Raw genomic sequence first — 27,655 nt, forward strand, 5'->3', positions numbered from 1 at the left:
CATGTGGAATCTAGAAACATGGTACAGATAAAGTTATTTGAAAAGCAGAAATAGAGACACAGGTGTAGAGAACAAACATAGAGACACCAAGGTAAGAACAAGGGGATGGGATGAATTATGAGATTGGAATTGTTGTATATACAGTATTACGTATAAAACAGATAACTAATAAGATACTACTGTACGCACAGGGAACTCTACTCAGTGCACTGTGGTGAACCAAATGGGAAGGAAATCCAAAAAATGGGATATATGTATACATATAGCTGATTCACTTTGCTGTACAGCAGAGACTAACAACATTATAAAGCAACTATACTCAACTAAAAATTAAGTAAAAATAAAATGCATGATATTTAGAAAAAAAATTTTTTCTGGCGATCCTTAAAGGAATGCAACCGATTTTTTTAAACACTATTTATCACTTTGTTAATCAGACTAAACTGTTGTAAAAACCACCCCAACATCTCACTGACTTAATACAAATAAAGTTTATTTTTTATTCACAACACAGTCAGCAGAGTATGAGTCATTCAGAGATTCACATAATCATTCAAAGACCCAGGCTCCTTTTAATCTTCTCAATCAGCCCTCCCCTAGAACTTTGGGGTCTTCTCTAACAAGTCAGTTAGGAACAGAAACAGCATGGAGAAGGCAGACTGTTGTTACCTGCCTTGATGTGAAGTGGCATCATTTCCGCTGTGAGAATAGCCCCACCTAGATAAAAGGACCCCTGGCAGCCCTGGTGGCTGAAGGAGCCTGGGACCACCAGGAAACAAGTCCAAATGGGGACTGAGTGTGGCCAATTTGCAGCTGCAGCCTCAGGGTAAATTTCCAGTCCAGGAGAAAAGTGTCTCCCTCCCTACTGGAGATTATGTAGGTGCTTGTGTTTGGTTCCAGCTCCACGGGGCCTGGAGGCCCACTGCTGCTCAGGACTCCTGTAGGAATATGTAGTGAGCATGTGTGAGCTGAGAAGTTTGGGCATTGCTAGAATCTGGAATGGAGCAAGGGTCAGGAGATGCCAGTTACAGGACAGGTTCTGCGGGAATAATGCATATGCCAACTGGCAACTCCTAAAATACTCAAGGGGTAACATTTTCATTGAATGCAGAGCTCCACTTTACTCCATTGCCTTGCCAGGGCAGGGGCAGGAATCTGGCTGGGGTACCTTCTAGTAAGACAAACCTGGGATAGACTCGCGGCATGTCCAGGAAGAAGAAACACACATGACTGTTCATGAGCACTCAGTCGTTGTCACTATGCTAATTTCTTCAGGCTCTGATACACTATTTTTACACATGTCCACTTTGGAAATCAAGATAAACAGCCATATTCTCGGGTCAGGAGACACTTTTCTCCTGGACTGTGCTAGCAGGCTAGTGTCAACCTTGTCCTTCAGCTTCTCAATTTCCTCTTTAATGACACATTCTTATTAGACCTCTAAGACTATCTTTTAGGCTTGTCATGTCTTGCCTTCTTGCTTTTTTGGATCAGTTGGCCTCCTCCAACAGCTGTTGCTTTTATCTGATTGGTTCTCAGGTGTCTTACTGGCTAGAATTTTACTGAAGAACTTTTAATGTAAAATTAAAAGGAAATCAAAGTTTCTTTTGTGAAATTCCAACCTTGTTCTACTCTACTTAGGATAAAAGAGCTTTTCAATGACTCAGTCAAGGCAGTTCAGCAGGTCTCTAGATTCTGTTGGGTTGGTCAAAAAGTTCATTCAGATTTGTCCATAAGATGTTATGGGAAAACCCAAATGAACTTTTGGCCAACCCAATTGATATTACATGGTTTAGGGAACATGATACTAATCTGTGAGGAAAATCAGGAAGACCTGAGATAACTGATCAAACAGAGGCAAAATCTCTTTGAGTAGACACGATCGATATCAAAGTGTCTATTAGGTCATCTTCTTCTCTTTTGTTAAGCTAAGTTTCTCTATTTTTCCCATGATAGGAAATAGGGAGAAAGTTCTCCATCCAGAGGAGAGAACTATATTACACACATGACTGCATCTGCCAGCAGGTTCTCTTCTAGCTAATCCTACCTGTAAGGCCACCCCTGTAAACTGATGCACCTGCTTTCCCCTTGGGTAGAAAGAGCATACCACACAGAGAGGCAACTCTTGAGACTGTTTAACATTACTTTATTAGCAAGCATAAACGCAGACACATAACAGGTACTCAACTCAGTCTCAGAGCCTGAAGTTTTTAGTTTGTAGAACCAAGCCATGATTCTCTCCTTAGTATCATTCTGTCTTGCATCAGACTTACAGACCCTAAAATCTGAGTTGACAAAATGATATCATCCGATTGGCATGAGGCACAATGATGGATTCCCCCAAATTCTTTCTGCATCTCTTCCTTTTCCTTCTAGTCTCAGGTCCATACATTTTTCCTGGGGAAATTAAAATACATTTGTGGGATTCTTCTTGTTAAATGCACACCATGTTGGCAAGTTGTATATGGATAGTCAACAAAGGTATTTTATTATGGGCATTCAGAGGGTGTGATACTTCTTTTCCAAGTGTCATGAAAAGGTCTAGGATTACAGGATACTGCTCTGCTCTTGAAAGAATGTGTCTGTTTCTATCAGACCACAGGAGAATAGTGAGATGTTAATTGTTGAAGGTTAAGAAAAAGTGTTGAAGGCTTGAGAAAAAGCATTCAAAGAGCTTTCCCTCAAGTTTCATCTCATTATTTACCCATATTCCCCTTCAAATGTTCCTTTTGTTGTCTCCTTCCTTTCATGTTCTTTACAGACATGTAGGTTTGGTCTTAGAAATGTCCTGTAGTGGTCAAATGAACAGACCTGGGGATCCCAGGCTGGTTAAAAAGAAGCAGGAGGGGCCAGAATCAATGCCAGAGGGTCAGCAGTGAAGAGCAGGTGACTGGGAGGTCATCTTCCTTGGCAAGAGAGAATTCAACAACTCATATCTCCAGGAGGTGATGGGGGTGCTTGGCTCTGAGAGCAGAGTGTTCAGATTCTTGCTTAGGGGCTGAGGGAGTGGGAGCTGAGCCTGCAGGCCCAGCACTTGCACTAAGCCATTTGAGACCAGGAGAAAGCAAAGGACACTCAGGCCCTGCTGGAGTCAGGCCAAACATCAAATGTCAGGCTGCCCTTCTGTAAAGAGAAGAAGAATGTACAGTAAGGATGGGGACAAGTCAAGAAGGGATTATTTCATTCAAGCTCAAAAAGATCAAGAAAGAAGACTGGTTCCCAGAATAGGAAAGGGAGACCCTCCCAGATCCTAATCACATACCTATCTCACACTGATGTGAACCACGTCAGAATCTAGTTCAGTGCCCTAGACATATTCAACCAGCTCCCATGTGAGTCACAAACCATATTCACTTATATTAGCACTTCTCACCCTCCACAATCACAAAGCTCTTCGAGAGAAATGGAGCAAGTATCTCCTTTTTACTAGCTAAGATTAACTAGCCTCATAATGGCAGGCTCAAGATTCAAACACTAGTCTTCCATGACTAAAGCCCTCCATTTCTGGGCACTAGCTGCTCTTCATATTTTTGATCATCTCTCAGCTCTTACACAATTCCCTGAGTAGGTAACCAGGCAGCCCTGCACGTCACATCCCACACTAATTACAAAGCTTGGGGCATCAGAGTTGTGACTCTCTTGGGTCAGCCACCCAAGGGCTATGCTTAGCATTTCCTGACTCATATGGGGACAAGATTTCTGCCTTTACTCTCCTGTGAAGTGAAAGTTAAAGTCGCTCAGTCGTGTCCAACTCGTTGAGACCCCATGGCCTATACTGTCCATAGAATTCCATAGGCCAGAATACTAGAGTGGGGTAGCCTTTCCCTTCTCCAGGGGATCTTCCCATCCCGGGATCAAACCCAGGTCTCCCACATTGCAGGCAGATTCTTTACCAGCTGAGCCACAAGGGAAGCCCAACAATAGAGGGAGGTCTACAATTTACAGCTGGAATCCTGGCTTCTCTGAAAAGACACTCTCATGGATATTCACAAAGAGACCCCTCCCCTAGCCCCATTCCCACAGATTAATTTAAAATCTGGGTAGTGACAATAGGTAGAAAGAGGTGGGACCATCTCCTACAGTTTTAACTTACAGTTTGAGACCTGGGGTCCTCTAAGTCAACTAATCCTGAGCTGAGCCAAGACTGGTCATTTTAGTTCTGCTCCATCGTTTGAAAACAATTTTTATGATTTTGGAAAATTGCTTCTTTTCTCTGACTCTTACTCTCTTCAGATTTAAAAATGGTGTCAATTGAATAATTTTCAAAACCTCTTTTGTTCTCACATGCAATAACTGTATGGTATGGGATTTTTAAACTATTATTATCATTCTATCCACGACTAGGATTCTCAATAATTCCTTGAAGTAACATAAAGTAGGTGACTATTATGGGCAGCTGTGCAGCACTAGTAGAATAACCCTTACCCTCAGAGTTCACACCCCACCACCAGCTTCTTCACCTTCGTCCATGCCAGTCCCCATGGGGACTGCCCAATCTACAAGGCTTACCCAAGCAGAATACGACTATATCTTCCTTGTGGTTGCAGTCATGATACCCCCCAGAACCTATGCTGACACTGCTCCAGGGACTGCTCTTGCCCTTTGCAATGGACATCATCTAGCCGGATATGCCCGTCTCCAGGGACAAACTTTCTCCGTGCTTTGACAGATACAAAGATTGGCTTTCCACAGTCCAGTTGCCCGCACACCACGTGCTCCTCCTTTGTCCCCCAGCCATCATCACAGACAGAGCCCCATATGCCCCTGTGCAGCACCCCAGTCGCCCAGAGCAGCTGGTGTCTCCGTTTACCGGCCTCTATTTAAGGGATCTGCCGAGGCAGGGCATGGAGTGGGGAATGGAAAGAAGAAAAAAAATCGTCTACAGTTTAGTTCAGTTCAATCCAGTCGCTCAATCATGTCCGACTCTTTTTGACCCCATGAATCGTAGCATGCCAGGCCTCCCTGTCCATCACCAACTCCCAGAGTTCACCAAAATTCATGTCCATCGATCGGTGATGCCATCCAGCCATCTCATCCTCTGCCGTCCCCTTCTCCTCCTGCCCCCAATCCCTCTCAGCATTAGGGTCTTTTCCAATTAGTCAACTCTTCATATGAGGTGGCCAAAATATTGGAGTTTCAGCCTCAACATCAGTCCTTCCAATGAACACCCAGGACTGATCTCCTTTAGGATGGAGATCTCCATGCAGTCCAAGGGACTCTCAAGAGTCTTCTCCAAAACCAGAGTTAAAAAGCATCAATTCTTCGGTGCTCAGCTTTCTTCACCGTTCAACTCTCACATGCATACATGACCACTGGAAAAACCATAGCCTTGACTAGATGGACCTTTGTTGGCAAAGTAATGTCTCTGCTTTTTAATATGCTATCTAGGTTGGTCATTGCTTTCCTTCCAAGGAGTAAGCATCTTTTAATTTCATGGCTGCAGTCACCATCTGCAATGATTTTGGAGCCAAAAATATAAAGTCTGACACTGTTTCCAATGTTCCCCCATCTATTTCCCATGAAGTGATGGGACCAGATGCCATGATCTTAGTTTTCTGAATGTTGAGCTTTGAGCCAACTATTTCACTCTCCTCTTTCACTTTCATCAAGAGGCTTTTGAGTTCCCCTTCACTTTCTGTTACAAAGGTCGTGTCATCTGCATATCTGAGGTTATTTATATTTCTCCTGGCAATCTTGATTCCAGCTTGTGCTTCTTCCAGCCCAGCATTTCTCATGATGTACTCTGCATAGAAGTTAAATAAGCAGGGTGACAACATACAGCCGTGACATACTCCTTTTCCTATTGGGAGACAGTCTGTTGTGTCATGTCCAGTTCTAATTGTTGCTTCCTGACCTGCATATAGGTTTCTCAAGAGGCAGGTCAGGTGGTCTGGAATTCCCATCTCTTTCAGAATTTTCCACAGTTTATTGTGATCCACACAGTCTAATGCTTTGGCATAGTCAATAAAGCAGAAATAGATGTTTTCCTGGAACTCTCTTGCTTTTTCAATGATCCAGCAGATGTTGGCAATTTGATCTCTGGTTCCTCTGCCTTTTCTAAAACCAGATTGAACATCTGGAAGTTCACATTCATGTATTCCCAAAGTCTGGTTTGGAGAATTTTGAGCATCACTTTACTAGCATGTGAGATGAGTGCAATTGTGCGGCAGTAAAACTGACCTTTTCCAGTCCTGTGGCCACTGCTGAGTTTTCCAAATTTGCTGGCATATTCAGTGCAGCACTTTCACAGCATCATCTTTCAGGTTTTGAAATAGCTCAACTGGAATTCCATCCCCTCCACTAGCTTTGTTCATAGTAATGCTTTCTAAGGCCCACTTGACTTCACATTCCAGGATGTCTGGCTCTAGATGAGTGATCACACCATCGTGATTATCTGGGTCATGAAGATCTTTTTTGTACAGTTCTTCTGTGTATTCTTGCCACCTCTTCTTAATATCTTCGGCTTCTGTTAAGTCCATACCATTTCTGTCCTTTATTGAGCTCATCTTTGCATGAAATGTTTCCTTGGTATCTCTAATTCTCTTGAAGAGTTCTCTAGCCTTTCCCATTCTGTTGTTTTCCTCTATTTCCTTGCATTGATCAGTGAGGAAGGTTTCTTATCTCTCCTTGCTATTCTTTGGAACTCTGCATTCAAATTGGAATATTTTTCCTTTTCTCCTTTGCTTTTCACTTCTCTTCTTTTCACAGCTATTTGTAAGGCCCCCTCAGACAGCCATTCTGCTTTTTTGCATTTCTTTTCCATGGGGATGGTCTTGATCCCTGTCTCCTGTACAATGTCACAAACTTCCGTCTATAGTTCATCAGGCACTCTTTCAGATCTAGTCCCTTAAATCTATTTCTCACCTCCACTGTATAATCATAAGGGATTTGATTTAGGTCATACCTGAATGGTCTAGTGGTTTTCCCTACTTTCTTCAATTTAAGTCTGAATTTGGCAATAACGAGTTCATGATCTGAGCCACAGTCAGCTCCTGGTCTTGTGTTTGCTGACTGTATAGAGCTTCTCCAACTTTGACTGCAGAGAATATAATCAATCTGATTTCAGTGTTGAACATCTATGATGTCCATTTGTGGTGTCTTCTCTTATGTTGTTGGAAGAGGGTGTTTGCTATCATCAGTGCGTTCTCTTAGCAAAACTCTATTATCCTTTGCCCTGCTTCATTCTGTACTCCAAGGCCAAATTTGACTGTTACTCCAGGTGTTTCTTGACTTCCTACTTTTGCATTTCAGTCCCCTATAATGAAAAGGACATCTTTTTTGTGTGTTAGTTCTGAAAGGTCTTGTAGGTCTTCATAGAACTGTTCAACTTCAGCTTCTTAAGCGTTACTGGTTGGGGCATAGACTTGGATCACCATTATATTGAATGGTTTGGCTTGGAAACAAACAATCATACTGTCATTTTTGAGATTGCATCCAAGTACTGCATTTCAGACTCTTTTGTTGACCATGATGGCTACACCATTTCTTCTAAGGGATTCCTGCCCATAGTAGTAGATATAATGGTCATCTGAGTTAAATTCACCCATTCCAGTCCACTTTAGTTCCATGATTCCTAGAATGTTGACATTCACTCTTGCTATCTCCTGTTTGGCCCCTTCCAATTTGACTTGATTTAAGGACCTGACATTCCAGGTTCCTATGCAATATTGTCTTTATAGCATCAGACCTTGCTTCTATCACCAGTCACATCCACAACTGGATATTGTTTTTGCTTTGGCTCCATTCCTTCATTCTTTCTGGAGTGATATCCCCACTGATCCCTTGTAGCATATTGGGATCTGGGGAGTCCCTTTTCCAGTATCCTATCATTTTGTCTTTTCATACTGTTCATGGGGTTCTCAAGGCAAGAATACTGAAGTGGTTTGCCATTCCCTTCTCCAGTGGACCACATTCTGTCAGACCTGTCCACCATGACCTGTCTGTCTTGGGTGGCCCCACACGGCATGGCTTGGTTTCATTGAGTTAGACAAGGCTGTGGTCCATGTGATCAGATTGGCTAGTTTTCTGTGATTATGGTTTCAGTGTGTCTGCCCTCTGATGCCCTCTCACAACACCTACCATCTACTTGGGTTTCTCTTATCTTGGACGTGGGGCATCTCTTCACAGCTGCTTCAACAAAGCACAGCCACTGCTCCTTACCTTAGGCAAGGCCGCCCCTCCTGACTTTGAACCTTCAAATCCCATCAACACTTCTGTAGCTCTCTACCTGCTTGTGTTTCTGTGATCATAGCCCTTCCTCTAGTTTCCAATCCATGTGCCAGGTCTGTTCCCTTAACTAAGACCTTTTACTTTCCCATCTAGTTTATAAAAGTCTAATACTTATGAATGGCTTTCTAGTAGCTTTTTTTTTTTAATTGAAGACTTCAACAAGTACATGGAACTGTGTGTCCTATCCCTATTATATAGAATTCAATATAATACTTTATAATAATCTAGCACTTAATACTGCTTGAAGCATGTTCATATACAAAGGCAAGTATCATTAGCTGCATTTTAAAAACAAGAGAATTGATGAGCAGCACAATTAAATAGCTTTGCCATGGTTATTTGCTCCATGACCACTGAGCGTAGTCACTCAGTCCTGTTTGACTCTGCTCCTCTGTCCATGAGGATTCTCCAGGCAAGAATACTGGAGTGGGTTGCTGTGCCCTCCTCCAGGGGATCTTCCCCACCCAGGGATTGCACCCACGTCTCTAAGTCTCTGCATTGGCAGGTGGGTTCTTTATCACTAGTGCCACTGCTCAACCAAGGAGGAGTAACAGTTCTAGATGAGGATATATTTGTCTCCAGGGTTCAGTTGAGAAACGGTGAGAATTGAAGGACAAGGAATCAGTTAACCATTAGTTCATGGTGGAGAATAAAGATAAAGAGGACAAAGACTGGTCATGCGGGGTATGGGCAGTTGGCATATAGTCTTTGAGTCCTGCCATACTCACTCTCACACATTGCCCCTGCATCCTCACTGTGGGAGCAATCAAAAACGTCTTCCACCTGGTCACATTCAATCAATTTATCTTCCGTCCCACTGCAGTTGACATCTTGGATGAAGATTTTTTGTTTTTCATCTGCCAGTGGCTTATACAAATTACCACTTGGTGTCCCCTTGGCTGCTCCACAGCCCAGCTCCCGGCACACCACTTCCGCGTCTTTCATGTTCCAGCTGTCATCACACACAGTGCCCCACTCGCCATTCCGTTCCACTTCCACCCGCCCTTCACAGCGATGGGGACCTCTCACCAGTCGCACTTTGGGAGGAGACTCTGCAAAGAAATGAGATATTGGTTGGAGATTAGGAGTGGCCCAGAGAGCACTCAGGCATGTATGCAGTCTTCTTGGAATTCTTCTACCACTTTCAGGATGTGGAAAACTGAAGGGTGAGAAAGTGGGAGTCAAAAGGGAAGACAAGGAAGAGGAGCTCCAGGACTCCATCTCTGAGTTCTGGTTCTGCTACACTCTTGTATTATTATTATTACAATTTAATCTGTAATTTTACTTGGCCCTTGGTGAAACTTGGAAAAACAGGCTTAATATCCCTACCTTTGGATTTGGTACAAACAAGTGCTTCATATGACTATTTCAAAAGTATACTTTCTAACAGGAATTAAGATGCACCATGCTATAATGATCATATCAATAAATACGCTGCATAAAATTTTAGTTTGTCTTGTAATTCCCTTCCAGCCAAACAAAGTATAGCATACATACATGTATTTTGTCTGAAATCTGAACAAAATCTGTATTTCAGTTAATAATACTGTATCACAAGTTAGCTCCCTGTTTGTTTGGTTTTTCTTAACAACATAGTATTCCTTTATATTCTCAGAACTGGATTAGAACTTTCAAGCCATATTCAGTTTTTTTTTTTAATCTAAGATAAGAAACTTTCTAGATTACCAGAAGTAATCCTAGATGCCAAAATATGTGGACCTGAATCAAGGTTTTGAGTGAATATAAATTAGAAATTTAGCATTCTGTTCACACTAGGTCAAACAAGTGAAGTCAAAATGTCATAAGTGTTTTAGCTAAGCAAAAAACCATAAATTTTCTAAAATATATGTATTATACAACCTATATATATATATATATATATATATGTATACAAAAGGTTTTCTACTATGCTTGATAAAGGCTTGAGAGAGAACATCAAAAAAAAAAAAAAAAAAAGACTGAGAAACTGGAAAACATAAATTAAATGAAAACTAAAACATGAAGCACTGAACATGAAATAGAAAAATTGAAACAGACCAGATAAAAGTAAAAGGTCATCATATATCCAGTTGTTTTTAAACATGGTGGCTCATTAGAAATACATCCGGGGCTTTGGAAATAAAAAGCAGTCCCTCAGCATTTGCACTTTTCAAAAATTTCCAAGATAATTCTAATATGCATCTGGATTTTGAAAAGTGACTACAGGTTTTTCTATTAAATGGCAGTGGGCCTAGGGGAGCTATCCCACTTTGAAGGTCAGGAAGGGCGGCAGTGAGGAAATACCCGTCGTCCAAGGTAAGGAGCAATGGCTGCGCTTTGCTGGGGCAGCCGTGAAGAGATACCCCATGCCCAAGGTAAGAAAAACCCAAGTAAGACAGTAGGTGTTGCAAGAGGGCATCAGAGGGCAAACACACTGAAACCATACTCACAGAAAACTAGTCAATCTAATCACACCAGGACCACAGCCTTGTCTAACTCAATGAAACTAAGCCATGCCTGTGGGGCAACCCAAGAGGGGCGGGTCATGGTGGAGAGATTTGACAGAATGTGGTCCACTGGAGAAGGGAATGGCAAACCACTTCAGTATTCTTGCCTTGAGAACCCCATGAACAGTATGAACAGACAAAATGATAGGATACTGAAAGAGGGACTCCCCAGGTCAGTAGGTGCCCAATATGCTACTGGAGATCAGTGGAGAAATAACTCCAGAAAGAATGAAGGGATGGAGCCAAAGCAAAAACAATACCCAGCTGAGGATGTGACTGGTAATAGAAGCAAGGTCGGATGCTATAAAAAGCAATATTGCATAGGAACCTGGAATGTCAGGTCCATGAATCAAGGCAAATTGGAAGTGGTCAAACAAGAGATGGCAAGAGTGAATGTCGACATTCTAGGAATCAGCGAACTGAAATGGACTGGATGGGTTAATTTAATTCAGATGACCATTATATCTACTACTGTAGGCAGGAATCCCTCAGAAGAAATGGAGTGGCCATTATGGTCAACAAAAGAGTCCGAAATGCAGTACTTAGATGCAATCTCAAAAACGACAGAATGATCTCTGGTCGTTTCCAAGGCAAACCATTCGATATCACAGTAATCCAAGTCTATGCCCCAACCAGTAACGCTAAAGAAGCTGAAGTTGAATGATTCTGTGAAGACCTACAAGACCTTTTAGAACTAACACCCAAAAAAGATGTCCTTTTCATTATAGGGGACTGGAATGCAAAAGTAGGAAGTCAAGAAACACCTGGAGTAACAGGCAAATTTGGCCTTGCAATACGGAATGAAGCAGGGCAAAGACTAAGAGAGTTTTGTCAAGGAAATGCACTGGTCATAACAAACACCCTCTTCCAACAACACAAGAGAAGACTCTACACATGGACATCAACAGATGGTCAACACCGAAATCAGATTGATTATATTCTTTGCAGCCAAAGATGGAGAAGTTCTATACAGTCAGCAAACACAAGTCCAGGAGCTGACTGTGGCTCAGACCATGAACTCCTTATTGCCAAATTCAAACTCAAATTGAAGAAAGTAGGGAAAAGCACTAGACCATTCAGGTATGACCTAAATCAAATCCCTTATGATTATACAGTGGAAGTGAGAAATAGATTTAAGGGACTAGATCTGATGGATAGAGTGCCTGATGAACTGTGGAATGAGGTTCGTGACATTGTACAGGAGACAGAGATCAAGACCATTCCCATTGAAAAGAAATGCAAAAAAGCAAAATGGCTGTCTGGGGAGGCCTTACAAATAGCTGTGAAAAGAAGAGAAGCGAAAAGCAAAGGAGAAAAGGAAAGATATAAACATCTGAATGCAGAGTTCCAAAGAATAGCAAGAAGAGAAAAGAAAGCCTTCTTCAGCGATCAATGCAAAGAAATAGAGGAAAACAACAGAATGGGAAAGACTAGAGAACTCTTCAAGAAAATCAGAGACACCAAAGGAACATTTCATGCAAAGATGAGCTCGATAAAGGACAGAAATGCTATGGACCTAACAGAAGCAGAAGATATTAAGAAGAGATGGCAAGAATACACAGAAGAACTGTACAAAAAAGATCTTCATGACCCAGATAATCACGATGGTGTGATCACTGACCTAGAGCCAGACATCCTGGAATATGAAGTCAAGTGGGCCTTAGAAGCATTACTATGAACAAAGCTAGTGGAGGGGATGGAATTCCAGTCGAGCTATTTCAAAACCTGAAAGATGATGCTGTGAAAGTGCTGCACTGAATATGCCAGCAAATTTGGAAAACTCAGCAGTGGCCACAGGACTGGAAAAGGTCAGTTTTCATTCCAATCCCAAAGAAAGGCAATGCCAAAGAATGTTCAAACTACCTCACAATTGCACTCATCTCACATGCTAGTAAAGTAATGCTCAAAATTGTCCAAGCCAGGCTTCAGCAATATGTGAACCGTGAACTTCCTGATGTTCAAGCTGGTTTTAGAAAAGGCAGAGGAACCAGAGATCAAATTGCCAATATCCTCTGGATCATATAAAAAGCAAAAGAGTTCCAGAAAAACATCTATTTCTGCTTTATTGTCTATGCCAAAGCCTTTGACTGTGTGGATCACAATAAACAGTGGAAAATTCTGAAAGAGATGGGAATACCAGACCACCTGATCTGCCTCTTGAGAACCGTATATGCAGATCAGGAAGCAACAGTTAGAACTGGACATGGAACAACAGACTGGTTCCAAATAGGAAAAGGAGTTCGTCAAAGCTGTATATTGTCACCCTGTTTATTTAACTTATATGCAGAGTACATCATGAGAAACTCTGGACTGGAAGAAACACAAGCTGGAATCAAGATTGCCGGGAGAAATATCAATAACCTCAGATATGCAGATGACACCACCCTTATGGCAGAAAGTGAAGAGGAACTAAAAGCCTCTTGATGAAAGTGAAAGAGGAAAGTGAAAAGGTTGGCTTAAAGCTCAACATTCAAAAAACGAAGATCATGGCATCCGGTCCCATCACTTCATGGGAAATAGATGGGGAAACAGTGGAAACAGTGTCAGAGTTTATTTTTCCGGGCTCCAAAATCACTGCAGATGGTGACTGCAGCCATGAAATTAAAAGACACTTACTCCTTGGAAGGAAAGTTATGACCAACCTAGATAGCATGTTCAAAAGCAGAGACATTCCTTTGCCAACAAAGGTTCGTCTAGTCAAGGCTATGGTTTCTCCTGTGGTCATGTGTGGATGCGAGAGTTGGACTGTGAAGAAGGCTGAGCACCGAAGAATTGATGCTTTTGAACTGTGGTGTTGGAGAAGATGCTTGAGAGTCCCTTGGACTGCAAGGAGATCCAACCAGTCCATTCTGAAGGAGATCAGCCCTGGGATTTCTTTGGAAGGAATGATGCTAAAACTGAAACTCCAGTACTTGGGCCACCTCGTGCGAAGAGTTGACTCATTGGAAAAGACTCTGATGCTGGGAGGGATTGGGGGCAGGAGGAGATGGGGACGACAGAGGATGAGATGGCTCGATGGCATCACTGACTCGATGGACGTGAGTCTGGGTGAACTCCGGGAATTGGTGATGGACAGGGAGGCCTGGAATGCTGTGATTCATGGGGTTGCAAAGAGTCAGACACGACTGAGCGACTGATCTGATCTTAGTGATATGGAATTCTTTCATTTCTCTATTGACCAGAAAAATGGCCAATGGTATTAAGCGGCTACTAGTTACATGATCACAATAGTAAAAGATGTTTCTTAGTTTCACAATCAATAGCCAGACAAAAAATAGAAGATAATGACAATTGCAAGCCATAGTGGAAACATGATTATCCTAGCAATATAAAATAATTACATACAATTTGGGGACTAAAGTAGAGTACTGTGATAAGTGTAAGTGCATACATGCACATGTTCTCATTCACCCAGTCAGTCTAAGCCTTGTGGTTGGTGTATTAATTCATTTACATTTAAGTTAATTTTCCATATGTATGATCCTATTACCATTTTCTTAATTGTTTTAGGTTTATTTTGTGTATGTCTTTTCCTTCTCTTGTGTTTCCTGCCTAGAGAAGTTTCTTTAGCATTTGTGTAAAGCTGGTTTGGAGGTGCTGAGCTCTCTTAACTTTTACTTGTTTGGAAAGCTTTTGATTTCTCCATCAAATCTGATTGGGAGTCTTGATGGGTAATGCATTCTTGGTTGCAGGTTTTTCTTTCTTCACTTTAAATATATCATACCATTCTCTTCTGGCTTGTAGAGTTACTGTTGAGAAATCAGCTTACAACCTCATGGGAGTTCCCTTATATGTTATTTGTCATTTTTCCCTTGTTGCTTTTAATATTTTATCTTTGTCTTTAACGTTTGTCAGTTTGATTACTATGTGTGTGTCTCATTGTGTTCCTCCTTGAATTTATCCTGCCTGGGATTCTGCACTTCCTGGACTTTTTTAACTATTTCTTTTCCACGTTAGGGAAATTTTCATCTATTATTCGAATATTTTCTTGGGTCCTTTCTCTCTCTCTTCTCCTTCTGGGACCCCTATAATGCAAATGCCGGTGTGTTTACTGTTGTCCCAGAGGCCTCTTAGTCTGGTCTTCATTGTTTTCATTCTTTTTTCTATATTCTGTTCTGTGGCAGTGATTTTCACCACGCAGTCCTCCAGGTCACTTATCTGTTCTTCTGCCTCAGTTATTCTGCTACTGATTCCTTCTAGTGTATGGTTCATCTCTGTTGGTTTTCTAGTTCTTACAGGTCTTTGGTAAACATCTCTTCCATCTTCTCCATTCTATTTCTGAGATCCTATGATCTTTACTATCATTATCTTTACTATCATTATTCTGAATTCTTTTACTGGAAGGCTGCCGATCTCTGCTTCATTTAGTTGTTTTTCTGGGGCTTTATCTTGTCCCTTAATCTGGGACATAACCCTGTGATTTTTCATCCTGGTTAACTTTCTGTAATGTGGTTTTCATTCTAGCCACTGTGGGATTGTGGCTCTTTGACCAGAGATTGAACCTGTTCCCCCCGCACTGAAAGCATGGAGATGTCTAGATATAATTTGGGCTAAACAACCTGACTCTCTCTCTCAGTATCAATGATCCACTCCCAATCATCCTTGCTACTTCCCATGACATTTTCCCATGTCCAAGAACCTAGCTCAGAAGAAATACAGAGAGTGCTGAGTAAGGGAAGAGTCAGAGCCTCAAAGTCTCAGAGCCCTAAAACTGGGTCTAGAAGATTCTAAGTGTTGGGAGTGGGAGATGGGCTTCACAGAGTCTCCAGATAAGTTCTGAGGAAACCAAGACTTATTCATGGAGTGTAACGATTGCATAGGGAGACAAGGGACAAGACTATCCAGAAACTTCTGGATACTACATTCCAAGTACTATGTTATGAACACAGAGAACAGTGATGATCAAGATAGCTGGCATTGCTGTCCTCAAGAAGATTCTATTTAATAGGCTGGAAGCAATCCCATCAAGTCCCCTCAGCCCAGGAGAGATATAGTGATAAAGAAGATCTAAGTTTGCCAAGCCTCCAGGGACAGCTCTGTTGTACTTGGAGGGACAGTATTTGGACTCTTGACTTGTGGTCCATCAGACTATGAGCAGTATATGACAACATGGGCTACATGGGACGACTCAGATACCTATATGAATGAAATACAATTTCTGAGGACCCAAATTTCTAATGCCTATATACATATACATATACATATACATATATATATATATGTATATATAATTGTTGTTGTATTCCTTTATTCCTTTCATATATTTGCTTTCTATGCATTAATAACTTTCTGTGTGTCTATGTCCTTTTCAATTAGACTGTGATTTGGCTAAGGGACTAGTCTATTATATACATATATATTAATATAATATATACTATATATATATAATTGTTGTATATGAATATGTGTATATATATATATATAGGATTCCCAGGTGGCTCAGTGAGTTCAGAATCTACCTGGGCTCAATCCCTGGGTGGAAAAGATCTCCTGGAGGAGGGCATGGCAACCCACTTCAGTATTCTTGCCTGGAGCATCCCATGGACAGAGGAGACTGGCAGACTACAGTCCATAGAGTCACAAAGAGTCAGACACAACTGAAGCAACTGAGCATGCACTCATGCATACATATTTATACACAGTTGTTGTGTGTTGGTTTCCTATGAGCATCTCCTGTCTACCTAACTAGATGATAGTCTCCTTGAAACTGAAAACCTTACATTATATTTTGGGAGCTCATTTCTTCCCCATAATTCCAACTGAGCTTTAGATACAAATGTTTAGTGGTTATTAGATCTGTGCATATTTGTGTGTGTGAAGAAGAGAATCCGGTTCTTGGATAGATTGAAACAAAGAAAAACTAAGATTGAAACTAAGAGAAAATCATTAGGTCAACCAAGTGTGCATGCTAAGTCGCTTCAGTCGTGTCCAACGCTGTGTGACCCTATGGACTGTAGCTCACCAGACTCCTCTGTCCATTGGATTCTCCAGGCAAGAATAGTGGAATGGGTTGCTGTGCTCTCCTCCAGGGGATCTTCCCCACCCAGGGACTGAACCCACATCTCTTAAGTCTCTGCATTGGCAGGTGGGTTCTTTATCACTAGTGCCACTGCTCAACCAAGGAGGAGTAACAGTTCTAGATGAGGATATGTTTGTCTCCAGGGTCCACAGTTGAGAAAGGGTGGGAAGTGAAGGAAAAGGAATCAGTTAATCATTAGTTCATGGGGGAGAATAAAGATAAAGAGGACAAAGAGTGGTCATGTGGGGTATGGCAGTTGGCATATAGTCCTTGAGTCCTGCCATACTCACTCTCACATATTGCCCCTGCATCCTCGCTATGGGAGCAATCAAAAACATCTTCCACCTGGTCACATTCAATCAATTTATCTTCTGTCCCATTGCAGTTGATGTCTTGGATGAAGATTTTTTGTTTTTCATCTGCCAGTGGCTTATACAAATTACCACTTGGTGTCCCCTTGGCTGCTCCACAGCCCAGCTCCCGGCACACCACTTCCACATCTTTCATGTTCCAGCCATTGTCACACACAGTGCCCCACTCGCCATTCCGTTCCACTTCCACCCGCCCTTCACAGCGATGGGGACCTCTCACCAGTCGCACTTTGGGAGGAGACTCTGCAAAGAAATGAGATATTGGTTGGAGATTAGGAGTGGCCCAGAGAGTATGTATGCAGTGTTTTGGAATTCTTCTACCACTTTCAGGATGTGGAAAACTGAAGGGTGAGAAAGTGGGGGTCAAAAGGGAAGACAAGGAAGAGGAGCTCCAGGACTCCATCTCTGAGTTCTGGTTCTGCTACATTCTTGTATTATTATTATTACAATTTAATCTGTAATTTTACTTGGCCCTTGGTGAAACTTGGAAAAACAGGCTTAGTATCCCTACCTTTGGATTTGGTACAAATAAGTGCTTCATATGATTATTTCAAAAGTAGATTTTCTAACAGGAATTAAGATGCACCATGCTATAATGATCATATCAATAAATACGTTGCATAAAATTTTAGTTTGTCTTGTAATTCCCTTTCAGCCAAAGTATAGCGTACATACATGCATTTTGTCTGAAATTTGAACAAACCCTGTATTTCAGTTAATAATACTGTATCACAAGTTAGCTCCCTGTTTGTTTGTTTTTTTTTTTAATATAAAGGTTTTTCCTTTATATTCTCAGAACTGGATTAGAACTTTCAAGCCTCATTCAGTTTTTTTTTTTTTTAATCTAAGATAATAAACTTAGTAGATTACCAGCAGTAATTCTAGAGGCCAAAATATGTGGAATTAAGTCAAGGTTTTGAGTGAATATAAATTAGAAATCTAGCGCTCTGTTCATACTAGGTCAAACAAGTGAAGTCAAAATGTCATAAGTGTTTTAGCTAAGCAAAAAACCATAAATTTTCTAAAATATATGTATTATACAAACTATATATATATATATGTATACAAAAGGTTTTCTACTATGCTTGATAATGGCTTGAGAGAGAACATCAAAAAAAAAGACTGAGAAACTGGAAAACATAAACTAAATGAAACTAAAACATGAAACACTGAACATGAAATAGAAAAATTGAAACAGACCAGATAAAAGTAAAAGGTCATTATATATCCAGTTGTTTTTAAACATGGTGGCTCATTAGAAATACATCTGGAGTTTTGGAGATTAAAAGCAGTCCCTCAGAATTTGCATTTTTCAAAAATTTCCAGGATAATTCTAATATGCATCTGGATTTTGAAAAATGACTACAGGTTTTCTATTAAATGGTAGTTTTAGTGATACAGAATTCTTTCATTTCTCTGTTGACCAGAAAAATGGCCAATGGTATTAAGCAGCTGCTAGTTACATGATCTCAATAGTAAAAGATGTTTATTAGTTTCACAATCAATAGCCAGACAAAAAATAAAAGATAACTACAATTACAAGCCATAATGGAAACATGATTAACCTAGCAGTACAAAATAATTACATACAATTTGGGGAGTTACATAGAGTGCTGTGCTAAGTGTAAGTGCCTACATGCACATGTTCTCATCCACCCAGTCAGTCTAAGTCCTGTGATTGGTGTATTTAATTCACTTACATTTAAGTTAATTTTCCATATGTATGATCCTGTTACCATTTTCTTAATTGTTTTAGGTTTATTTTGTGTGTGTCTTTTCTTTCTCTTGTATTTCCTGCCTAGAGAAGTTTTTTTAGCATTTGTGTAAAGCTGGTTTGGTGTTGCTGAGCTCTCTTAACTTTTACTTGTTTGGAAAGCTTTTGATTTCTCCATCAAATCTGAATGGGAGTCTTGATGGGTAATGTTTTCTTGGTTGCAGGTTTTTCTTTCTTCACTTTAAATATATCATACCATTCTCTTCTGGCTTGTAGAGTTTCTCTTGAGAAATCAGCTTACAACCTCATGGGAGTTCCCTTATATGTTATTTGTCATTTTCCCCTTGTTGCTTTTAATATTTTATCTTTGTCTTTAACGTTTGTCAGTTTGATTACTATGTGTGTGTCTCATTGTGTTCCTCCTTGAATTTATCCTGCCTGGGATTCTGCACTTCCTGGACTTTTTTAACTATTTCTTTTCCACGTTAGGGAAATTTTCATCTATTATTCAAATATTTTCTTGGGTCCTTTCTCTCTCTCTTCTCCTTCTGGGGCCCCTATAATGCAAATGCCGTTGTGTTTACTGTTGTCCCAGAGGCCTCTTAGTCTGGTCTTCATTGTTTTCATTCTTTTTTCTATATTCTGTTCTGTGGCAGTGATTTTCACCATGAAGTCCTCCAGGTCACTTATCTGTTCTTCTGCCTCAGTTATTCTGCTACTGATTCCTTCTAGTGTATGGTTCATCTCTGTTGGTTTTCTAGTTCTTACAGGTCTTTGGTAAACATCTCTTCCATCTTCTCCATTCTATTTCTGAGATCCTATGATCTTTACTATCATTATCTTCACTATCATTATTCTGAATTCTTTTACTGGAAGGCTGCCGATCTCTGCTTCATTTAGTTGTTTTTCTGGGGCTTTATCTTGTCCCTTAATCTGGGACATAACCCTGTGATTTTTCATCCCAATTAACTTTCTGTAATGTGGTTTTTGTCACACGAGTGTATGTTTCTCGGTTCTTTGTCTCGTCACAACAAAGATTTGGAGCGACAGACATTAAAGCCCTCAGTGTGTCACAGCTCTCAGGTCTTGGAGAGCTGTGTTATACATAGGTAAAACAGGGAAAAGGAGTCCAAAATGGTGGTGGCTAAAAGACAAGGAAGGTCAAAGGAAGGTCCGAGGACCAGAATGAAGACTTCAGGCAGAACAAACAGCACTCCTGCTAAGTCCAATTTGCACAGGGCAGGCCCAGGTGGAGGAAAAAAACATAAAAGGAGGAGCCAAAGCTCTTTCTCATGAACTCTCTCTCTCTCTCCCGCTTGTGTGTTCTCTCTCTCTCTGTCTCTCTCTCTCTCTCTCCCTCCCTCCCTCCCTCCCCGCCCACTCCTCCACTCTCTTTTCTTCGAGTCTTTGGGTTGGCATGCCCTCACACTTCGAGGATGGATTCTCCTGCTATCTTCTAAATAAAATAGAGCTGTAACACTGATTTGCCTAAGAGCTATAATATGGTTTGTCCAAGACCCGAGAGCTGTGACGCCCTGAGAGCTTTAATGTCCGTCACTCCAAATCGTTGTTGTGATGAGACAAACAACCGAGGAACATACACTTGTGTGACAGTTTTCATTCTAGCCACTGTGGGATTGTGGCTCTTTGACCAGAGATTGAACCTATTTCCCCTGCACTGAAAGTATGGAGATGTCTAGATATAATTTGGGCTAAACAACCTGACTCTCTCTATCAGTATCAATGATCCACTCCCAACCACCCTTGCTCCTTCTCATGACATTTTCCCATGTCCAAGAACCTAGCTCAGAAGAAATACAGAGAGTGCTGAGTAAGGGAAGAGTCAGAGCCTCAAAGTCTCAGAGCCCGAAAACTGGGTCTAGAAGATTCTATGTGTTGAGAGTGGGAGATGGGCTTCACAGAGCCTACAGGTAAATTCTGAGGAAACCAAGACCTAGACATGGAGTATAGATGACTGCGTAGGGAGACAAGGGACAAACCTATCAGGAAACTTCTGGATACTACATTCCAAGTACTGTTTTATGAACACAGAGAACAGTGATGATCAAGATAGTTAGCATTGCTGTCCTCAAGAAGATTCTATTTAATAGGCTGGAAGAAATCCCATCAAGTCCCCTCAACCCAGGAGAGATATAGTGATAAAGAAGATCTAAGTTTGCCAAGCCTCCAGGGAGAGCTCTGTTGTACCTGGAGGGACAACATTTGGACTCTTGGCTTGTGGTCTATCAGACTATGAACAGTATATGACAACAAGAGCTACATGGAATGACTCAGATACCTATATGAATGAAATACAATTTCTGAGGACCCAAATTTCTACTGCCTAGAGATTATATATATATATATATCGGAGAAGGGAATGGCACCCCACTCCAGTACTCTTGCCTGGAAAATCCCATGGGCAGAGGAGCCTGGTAGGCTGCAGTCCATGGGGTCGCTAAAGTCAGACATGACTGGACGTCTTCACTTTCTCTTTTCACCTTCATGCATTGGAGAAGGAAATGGCAACCCACTCCAGTATTCTTCCCCAGAGAATCCAGGGATGGGGGAGCCTGGTGGGCTGCCATCTCTGGGGTCACACAGAGTCAGACACGACTGAAGTGACTTAGCAGCAGCAGCAGCAACAGATATAGATATATATATATATATATATATATATATATATATATAATTGTTGTTGTATTCCTTTATTCCTTTCATATATTTGCTTTCTATGCATTAATATGGAGAAGGCAATGGCACCCCACTCCGGTACTCTTGCCTGGAAAATCCCATGGATGGAGGAGCCTGGTAGGCTGCAGTCCAGGGGGTTGCTAAGAGTCGGACACAACTGAGCGACTTCCCTTTCACTTTTCACTCTCATGTATTGGAGAAGGAAATGGCAACCCACTCCAGTGTTCCTGCCTGGAGAATCCCAGGGATGGGGGAGCCTGGTGGGCTCTGTGCTATGGGGTCGCACAGAGTCAGACATGACTGAAGTGACTTAGCAGTAGTAGCTGCATGCATTAATAATTTTCTGTGTGTTTATCTCCTTTTCATTAGACTGTGATTTGGCTAAGGGACATATGTGTGTGTATATATATATATATATATAATCTATATATAATTTTTATAAGAATATGTGTATAGATATAGGCTTCCCAGGTGGTGCAGTGGGTACAGAATCCACTTGGGTTCAATCCCTGGGTGGAAAAGATCCCCTGGAGAAGGGCACGGCAACCTACTCCAATATTCTTTCACAGAGCATCCCATGGACACAGGAGATGGGCAGACTACAGTCCATAGGGTCACAAAGAGTCAGATACAACTGAAGCGACTGAGCATGCACTCATGCATACATATATATACACAGTTGTTGTGTGTTGGTTTCCTGTGAGCATCTCCTGTCTACCTAACTGGATGAGAGACTCCTTGAGAACTGATAAAATTACATTACATTTTCGGAGCTCATTTCTTCCCCATAACTATATCTGACCTTTAGATACAAATGTTTAGTGGTTATTAGATCTGTGCATATTTGTGTGTGTGAAGAAGAGAATCAGGTTCTTGGATAGATTGAAACTAAGAGAAAATCATTAGGTCAACCAAGTGTGAGTGCTAAGTTGCTTCAGTAATGTCCGACTCTGTGTGAACCTATGGACTGTAGCCCACCAGACTTCTCTATCCATTGGATTCTCCAGAAAGAATACTGGAGTGGGTTGCTGTGCCCTCCTCCAAGGTTTCTTCCCCACCCAGGGATTGAACGCATATCTCTTAAGTCTCTGCATTGGCAGGTGGGTTCTTTATCACTAGTGCCACTGCTCAACCAAGGAGGAGTAACAGTTCTAGATGAGGATATGTTTGTCTCCAGGGTCCACAGTTGAGAAACGGTGAGAAGTGAAGGAAAAGGAATCAGTTAATCATTAGTTCATGGGGGAGAATAAAGATAAAGAGGACAAAGAGTGGTCATGTAGGGTATGGGCAGTTGGCATATAGTCTTTGAGTCCTGCCATACTCACTCTCACACATTGCCCCTGCATCCTCGCTGTGGGAGCAATCAAAAACGTCTTCCACCCGGTCACATTCAATCAATTCATCCTCCGTCCCATTGCAGTTGACGTCTTGGATGAAGATTTTTTGCTTTTCATCTGCCAGTGGCTTATACAAATTACCACTTGGTGTCCCCTTGGCTGCTCCACAGCCCAGCTCCCGGCACACCACTTCCGCATCTTTCATATTCCAGCCGTCGTCACACACAGTGCCCCACTCGCCATTCCGTTCCACTTCCACCCGCCCTTCACAGCGATGGGGACCTCTCACTAGTCGCACTTTAGGTGAAGACTCTGTAAAGAAATGAGGTATTGGCTGGAGATTAGGAGTGACCCAGAGAGCACTCAGGCATGTATGCAGTCTTCTTGGAATTCTTCTACCACTGTCAGGATGTGGAGAACTCAAGGGTGAGAAAGTGGGGGTCAAAAGGGAAGACAAGGAAGAGGAGCTCCAGGACTGCATCTCTGAGTTCTGGTTCTGCTACACTCTTGTATTATTATTATAATTTAAACTGTAATTTTACTTGGCCCTTGGTGAAACTTGGAAAAACAGGCTTAATATCCCTACCTTTGGATTTGGTACAAATAAGTGCTTCATATGATTATTTCAAAAGTATATTTTCTAACAGGAATTAAGATGCACCATGCTATAATGATCATATCAATAAATACGCTGCATAAAATTTTAGTTTGTCTTGTAATTCCCTTCCAGCCAAACAAAGTATAGCATATATATGTGTATACATGCATTTATGTCTGAAATTTGAACAAACTCTGTATTTCAGTTAATAATACTGTATCACAAGTTAGCTCCCTGTTTGTTTGGAACATCATAGTATTCCTTTATATTCTCAGAATTGGATTAGAACTTTCAAGCCATATTCAGTTTTTTTTTTAATCTAAGATAAGAAACTTTCTAGATTACCAGCAGTAATCCTAGAGGCCAAAATATGTGGAACTAAGTCAAGGTTTTGAATGAATATAAATTAGAAATATAGCATTCTATTCATACTAGGTCAAACAAGTGAAGGCAAAATGTTATAAGTGTTTTAGCTAGGCAAAAATATCATATATTTTATAAAATATATATATTATACAAACTATATATATATTTATATGTATACAAAAGGTTTTCTACTATGCTTGATAAAGGCTTGAGAGAGAACATAAAAAAAAAAAAAAAAGACTAAGAAACTGGAAAACATAAACAAAATGAAACTAAAACATGAAACACTGAACATGAAATAGAAAAATTGAAACAGACTAGATAAAAGTAAAAGGTCATCATATATCCAGTTGTTTTCAAACATGGTGGCTCATTAGAAATACATCCGGATCTTTGTAGATAAAAAGCAGTCCCTCAGCATTTGCATTTTTCAAAAATTTCCAGGATAATTCTAATAAGCATCTGGATTTTGAAAAGTGACTACAGGTTTTTCTATTAAATGGTAGATTTAGTGATACGGAATTCTTTTATTTCTCTGTTGACCAGAAAAAATGGCCAATGGTATTAAGCGGCTACTAGTTACATGATCTCAATAGTAAAAGATGTTTATTAGTTTCACAATCAATAACCAGAGAAAAATAAAAGATAACTACAATTGCAAGACATTACAGAAACATGATTAACCTAGCAATATAAAATAATTACATAGAATTTGGGGAGTTACTTAAAGTGCTGTGTTAAGTGTAAGTGCATACATGCACATGTTCTCATCCACCCAGTCAGTCTAAGTCCTGTGGTTGGTGTATTTAATTCATTTACATTTAAGTTAATTTTCTATATGTATGATCCTGTTACCATTTTCTTAATTGTTTTAGGTTTATTTTGTGTATGTCTTTTCCTTCTCTTGTGTTTCCTGCCTAGAGAAGTTTCCTTAGCATTTATGTAAAGCTGGTTTGGTGGTGCTGAGCTCTCTTAACTTTTACTTGTTTGGAAAGCTTTTGATTTCTCCATCAAATCTGAATGAGAGTCTTGCCGGGTAATGTATTCTTGGTTGCAGGTTTTTCTTTCTTCACTTTAAATATATCATACCATTCTCTTCTGGCTTGTAGAGTTTCTCTTGAGAAATCAGCTTACAACCTCATGGGAGTTCCCTTATATGTTATTTGTCATTTTCCCCTTGTTGCTTTTAATATTTTATCTTTGTCTTTAACGTTTGTCAGTTTGATTACTATGTGTGTGTCTCATTGTGTTCCTCCTTGAATTTATCCTGCCTGGGATTCTGCACTTCCTGGACTTGTTTAACTATTTCTTTTCCATGTTAGGGAAATTTTCATCTATTATTCGAATATTTTCTTGGGTCCTTTCTCTCTCTCTTCTCCTTCTGGGACCCCTATAATGCAAATGCCGGTGTGTTTACTGTTGTCCCAGAGGCCTCTTAGTCTGGTCTTCATTGTTTTCATTCTTTTTTCTATATTTCGTTCTGTGGCAGCGATTTTCACCATGCAGTCCTCCAGGTCACTTATCTGTTCTTCTGCCTCAGTTGTTCTGCTATTGATTCCTTCTAGTGTATGGTTCATTTCTGTTGGTTTTTTAGTTCTTACAGGTCTTTGGTAAACATCTCCTCCATTTTCTCCATTCTGTTTCTGAGATCCTATGATCTTTACTATCATTATCTTCACCATCATTATTCTGAATTCTTTTACTGGAAGGTTGCCGATCTCTGCTTCATTTAGTTGTTTTTCTGGGGCTTTATCTTGTCCCTTAATCTGGGACATAACCCTGTGATTTTTCATCCTGATTAACTTTCTGTAATGTGGTTTTCATTCTAGCCACTGTGGGATTGTGGCTCTTTGACCAGAGATTGAACCTATTTCCCCTGCACTGAAAGTATGGAGATGTCTAGATATAATTTGGGCTAAACAACCTGACTCTCTCTCTCAGTATCAATGATCCATTCCCAACCACCCTTGCTCCTTCTCATGACATTTTCCATGTCCAAGAACCTGGATCAGAAGACATACAGAGAGTGCTGAGTAAGGGAAGTGTCAGAGCCTCAAAGTCTCAGAGCCCTAAAACTGGGTCTAGAAGACTGTATGTGTTGGGAGTGGGAGATGGGCTTCACAGAGTCTCCAGATAAGTTCTGAGGAAACCAAGTCTTAGACATGGAGTATAGAGGACTGTGTAGGGAGACAAGGGAAGAGCTTATCAGGAAACAAATTTCTGGATACTACATTCCAAGTACTGTTTTATGAACACACAGAACAGTGATGATTAAGATAGCTAGCACTGCTATCCTCAAGAAAATTCTATTTAATAGGCTTGAAACAATCCCATCAGGTCCTCTCAGCTCCGGAGAGATATAGTGATAAAGAAGATCTAAGTTTGCCAAGTCTCCAGGGAGAGCTCTGTTGTACCTGGAGGGACAACATCTATATTTGTTGCCTGTCAGTGGTCTATCAGACAATGAACAGTATATGACAACATGGGCTACATGGAACAACTCAGACACCTGTATAAATGAAATACAATTTCTCAGGACCCAAATTTCTACTGCCTACTTTGTCTCAACTCTGCACAAACTCCCTAGAACTTGGCATCAACCCCAGATGTAGTTGGGTGAAAGATGTCTGATCTGGTTGATTTTAAACTGCATTGTGAAGTTTATATTTGGTTTATTCATTTCGTTTTGTTTCTCTCCTCTTCGTCAATACTTTCTTGAAGGAAATGACATGAGGACTGGAGGTGAGAGACAAAAATTAAAATGGAAATATAAAAAACTAAGAAAAGTTCTTATTGTTGCACTCTGAAGTTTAAGGCATATATATATATAATTCAAGAAAAGCCATCTGGAATAATTTATGGATCATTATAACTAAGATTAGAGTTTAGATAGGCATTATTGTATGCTCTAGCAAATATTAGATATCAGGATCATATGCAGGCTATTTTATTTTACTTTGAGTTATAAAATTTGGGATTTACTTTTTATTTGGCCATGCCACATGGCATGTGGGATCTTACTTCCTCAACCAGGGATCAAATCCAACACCCTGCATTAGAAGTGTGGCATCTTAACTGCTGGACCACCAGGGAAGCCCTCAAATTCTGGTTTTAAATAAATTTTCTTTTTCCATGAGGTGGAGGACTAGATCACATTGTAGGAGAAAAGAAATATGTTTAAGAGAGAGAAAGAGAATATGTATCAAAGAAATGAGCTAAAGGGAAAAGAAGGGCTGAGAAGATTTAAAAGTTAGAGAGAAGAACAAAGGAGCTCATCAGGGCAGTTGTGTCCTAGACAGTGTTTTAGCCTACTTTATTAGCTGAGGGCTTGAGAGACAAGGACCCAGGGTGGGTCCTCCCTCCCTGGGTATAAAGAGAGCAGCCATCTCCTGGCACTTGCAGCAAGGCATAACTCTGGAAGCCAGAGAAGAAAAACCAGATCATCTGTGTATTGGACTGGGACCCAGAAGCAGCATTTCTTTAAGGAAGCAAACTGATCCAGCAGGGTGTAAGATCCTCCACATTCATAGCAGAGTTTGCAGCTGCCCCTCTTTCATAAAGCCTCTACTATCAAGAGAAAGAATAGGCTGAAGAGATAGTGTCAAAGGAACTCATAATCCTCAACCAGTCCCCTTGATTTTTGGACCATCAGAGGCTTCCTCTTCCACAGACTAATTCTCTTTGTATCTCCCCATTCTCTCCTCAGTTGAACCGTTTGTGCTCTGCTGAAAGACCCCTTGAAGAGGTGGGCAGTGAAATCCAGCCTGCACTCTGCTGGTGAAACCATGAGGTGCACAGAGGCTGGTGCATTTCTAGTTCAATGAGACCATTAAAGTTGGCA

The 27,655-nt window shown here is 40.8% G+C and overlaps 1 protein-coding gene across 3 annotated transcripts in view; it reads right to left on the reverse strand.

Moving 5' to 3' along the window:
* Positions 1-2,125: 2,125 nt before the first annotated feature.
* LOC147376741 (CD5 antigen-like) overlaps positions 2,126-27,655 on the reverse strand; it is a 33,138-nt gene continuing 7,608 nt past the window's right edge. For 2 of the 3 annotated variants that reach the window (XM_086393492.1, XM_086393491.1), the window contains 4 exons: positions 22,839-23,162; positions 17,025-17,348; positions 8,958-9,281; positions 2,126-3,123 (listed from right to left, as the gene is read on the reverse strand). In XM_086393492.1, the coding sequence (XP_086249618.1) occupies positions 3,104-3,123; positions 8,958-9,281; positions 17,025-17,348; positions 22,839-23,162 (992 nt within the window). In that variant the 3' untranslated portion in view covers positions 2,126-3,103. The remainder of the gene's footprint in view (positions 3,124-8,957; positions 9,282-17,024; positions 17,349-22,838; positions 23,163-27,655) is intronic. The other variant, XM_086393493.1, reaches the window with a different exon arrangement.

Source organism: Bos grunniens, chromosome 3 (assembly GCF_055505025.1).
Source record: "Bos grunniens cultivar Pamir isolate PY7600 chromosome 3, Bosgru_T2T1.0, whole genome shotgun sequence".
NCBI lineage: Eukaryota > Metazoa > Chordata > Mammalia > Artiodactyla > Bovidae > Bos > Bos grunniens.